At 39.4% G+C, this 2,871-nt stretch overlaps 1 protein-coding gene across 1 annotated transcript; it reads left to right on the top strand.

Annotated features, from left to right (window-relative positions):
- Window positions 1–274: 274 nt before the first annotated feature.
- Window positions 275–1,108, top strand: PHALS_03901 (uncharacterized protein; the record flags this gene model as incomplete). Its single annotated transcript, XM_024718200.1, has 1 exon — window positions 275–1,108. The coding sequence occupies one exon, from the start codon at window positions 275–277 to the stop codon at window positions 1,106–1,108; it is 834 nt and encodes a 277-aa protein (XP_024583623.1).
- Between the last annotated feature and the right edge of the window lie 1,763 nt (window positions 1,109–2,871).

Raw genomic sequence — 2,871 nt, 5'->3', positions numbered from 1 at the left:
GACCGATAGCTGGTGACTATAATAGTACCATAACCGGCGACCTTAAACCTTCAATAAAGTATGCAAAAAGAACTTTTTCATAATAAAGAATTGCTATCATCGACATACGTCCCCACCTTTCGAATCCATTGGTTTGATTTTGATTGGACGAAAATCGGTGAGGATGAGTTGCGCTTTTTCAAGGTTGCAGTGCAGTCTAACGATCAAGCGAAATTGGTCAGAGAGGCTTTGAAAGGATTCAGTGAGGCCGCTTCTTTTGTCGGGCAATTATCATATGAAAGCAACGTTTGAGGGAATGTTTAAGAACGAGAAATTTGTGCAATGGGTTCAAGCGGGACTCAAAGACGAGACATCAGTGCAATTGTTTCAGGCAGATTTGAATGGTGTAGAGATTGAGGTAAAACCTCTATTGATTCTGCCGAAAAGTGATGTGGAGATAAGGGAGGAAGAATCTGATGTTGTGACTGTTCTCCATGAGTTTATCCTGGATAAGAAAACATTGGATCTGCTTAAAATGTTTATGGCGGACGATGAAGGTGTGAAGAAACTTAGGGACTTTTTAGGACGATTTACAGTACTTGACGACATGTTAAGCAGCAAGGAATTGGATACGGTGCCTATACTCAAAGCGATTCTCGAAGATCAGAATAAAGTGCGATTTCTCGAAGAGGCAGTGAAGGACGAGGAGAAATTGGAGTCATTTAGAACGGGTTTGATGGATAAAGAAAAGCTGTTTGCCTACTCAAATACGCTGGGTGATACGAATCTGAGGTCTCCGTTTCGTCAAGTAAGAAATAATATGAATCAAGTATTTTCACTTAGAGTGGCTATCAAAGATGATGATCGGGCAGAGTTGTTTCGAGCGGCTCTTAAGAATAAAGAACAGGTGGAGAAATTCATGAATGCATTGAAGCAAAAAAAATTGGCAAATATTTTCAGATCGATACTCCAGGATCAAGATAAAGTGGGCTTCCTTAAGTCAGCTGTTGCAGATGAGTATTATACGACGTTTGAAGAAGTTTTGCAAAGGAATGAAAGAGAGAAGCTGGCAAAGGAGATGTTGCAGTACCTTAAGGCACTTGAGCAGAAAGAAGATCGTAATCCATAGTATCAATTGATAACATTTTTTATAAATATTTTTTTGTTGACTTTTTTTATCTGCGCTTTAAACGTTAACAAACACTCTTCGTACCAATGATGTTATAATATAGAACACCATGTTCTTAAAACCGCGTTGCCGAGTAAATAAAAGTCTTCAATGTCGAAAGAAACAAAGTGTTAATCTGTGAAACACATTGACGATTTAAATAATGAACGAACACGAGACTTCATGCTAGTAAAACTATCTGAAGACGAACTTAGACTTCTTGAAGTCAAGTTTTACACACACAATTTTTGGATCAATAAACACTTGTACGAAATTTGCACTTTGGCTTAATTATTTGTATTTACACGTACATCAATATCAGCATCAATGAGGACGAAGAATTGATAGCGTCAATCACTCTCCTGGATAATGCTCAGAATGACAAATTGGAATATACTCATTGAAGCGTGATTAAGTCGTTCAACAAGCGCATGATTACACGAACGAACAATCGTGGAGCCTTGAGCAAACACCCTACCCAAATGACTTTGAGGATTTGATATATATCAAATACACTACCATGTGACCTATTTTATAAATTTGATTGATGTGAAGCTGGTATCGATACCGATATGGCTACTAGTATCTGCTTTACATTCTCAAGTGATCGATTAAAATGTCCAAAAGTGCTATTTGTTGCCATTCTTCATTGCCTTGTTCGGTAGGCACTTGACTCCACCTTTGTTGCATTTTGCGTTGACAAATACACACCCAGACCAAATATAGTTAATGAGATCATCTGCTGAAATGCAACTCAAGCGCTCACGCTGTACAACGCCAGCTGACAATTATCTTGGGCATTAATCAGTGGACGATTGGCGTTCTTTAAATTAGATGAAAAAAACATTTCATAGCCTGATTTGCCGCCCTGCCCTTTTTAGACCACCTGGTGTCAGCTTAATCTTGTATAAAACTTTGGTCAATGACGTATAAGGTGAGCAAACTGCGAACAACACGATGTCGTTCGGCCTTGGTTCTCCTGTAAAAGCATAGAAATATATAAACATTTTCTGCTTCAGCTTCCTGCTCGTCAAGAAATTTATCCTTCTTTTGGCGCTGTTGAAGAATAGATTCCTCATTTGCCTCCATCTCTGCATCGTCATTACTTTCTTCAATAGCTACTAATTTCTTGCCTCGATTCCGCCTGCTTACTCAACAACGTGACCCAATGCTTCCATACGTAAGCGACGATCTTCGTCATACTGATCAGCGTATTTTTCTTCATTTTCTTCATCTTGCCTTTCTTACCACGTACATTTTTCGTCTGCACCGTCATAGTTTGACGGAATTATCCTTTATGTCATTGTGAGTTTTGCCCTTCTTCAGGTCACGACGCTCTTTTGCAGACAATCATTTCTTTACTTCGCGTTCGGTCTGCTGTGTATAAGCTGCATCGTCATCATGCCTTTCATTTTTCTCGAAGTTATCGATTACTTTTTTGTTTGTTGATAAGATGGCAAAAACCGAAGTGAATATATTTAGGTCCTTAGTTTGCTACTCTGTGCTACCTCTAAGCCTGTCCTTCTGGATCCTTCTAAAAGCTTCTTTATGTAACATTATCTATCTAGACCGATGAGCGACTACCATTATGTCCGTAATCAGCATCCGTGATCATCCACACGCATTCAGCGGTGTAATTTTAACACTCCCACTCACCGCTAATGTTGATTATGCCTTGTCGCTGACTTGGTCTTGATGCCGGTTGCCTCTCGCAGAATCTTGAC

This window comes from Plasmopara halstedii (genome assembly GCF_900000015.1).
Source record: "Plasmopara halstedii genome assembly, contig: Scaffold_2386, whole genome shotgun sequence".
Taxonomy (NCBI): Eukaryota; Oomycota; class Peronosporomycetes; order Peronosporales; family Peronosporaceae; genus Plasmopara; species Plasmopara halstedii.
The sequence above is the reverse complement of the archived record's forward strand: the minus strand, read 5'-3'. Positions and strand labels throughout refer to the sequence as shown.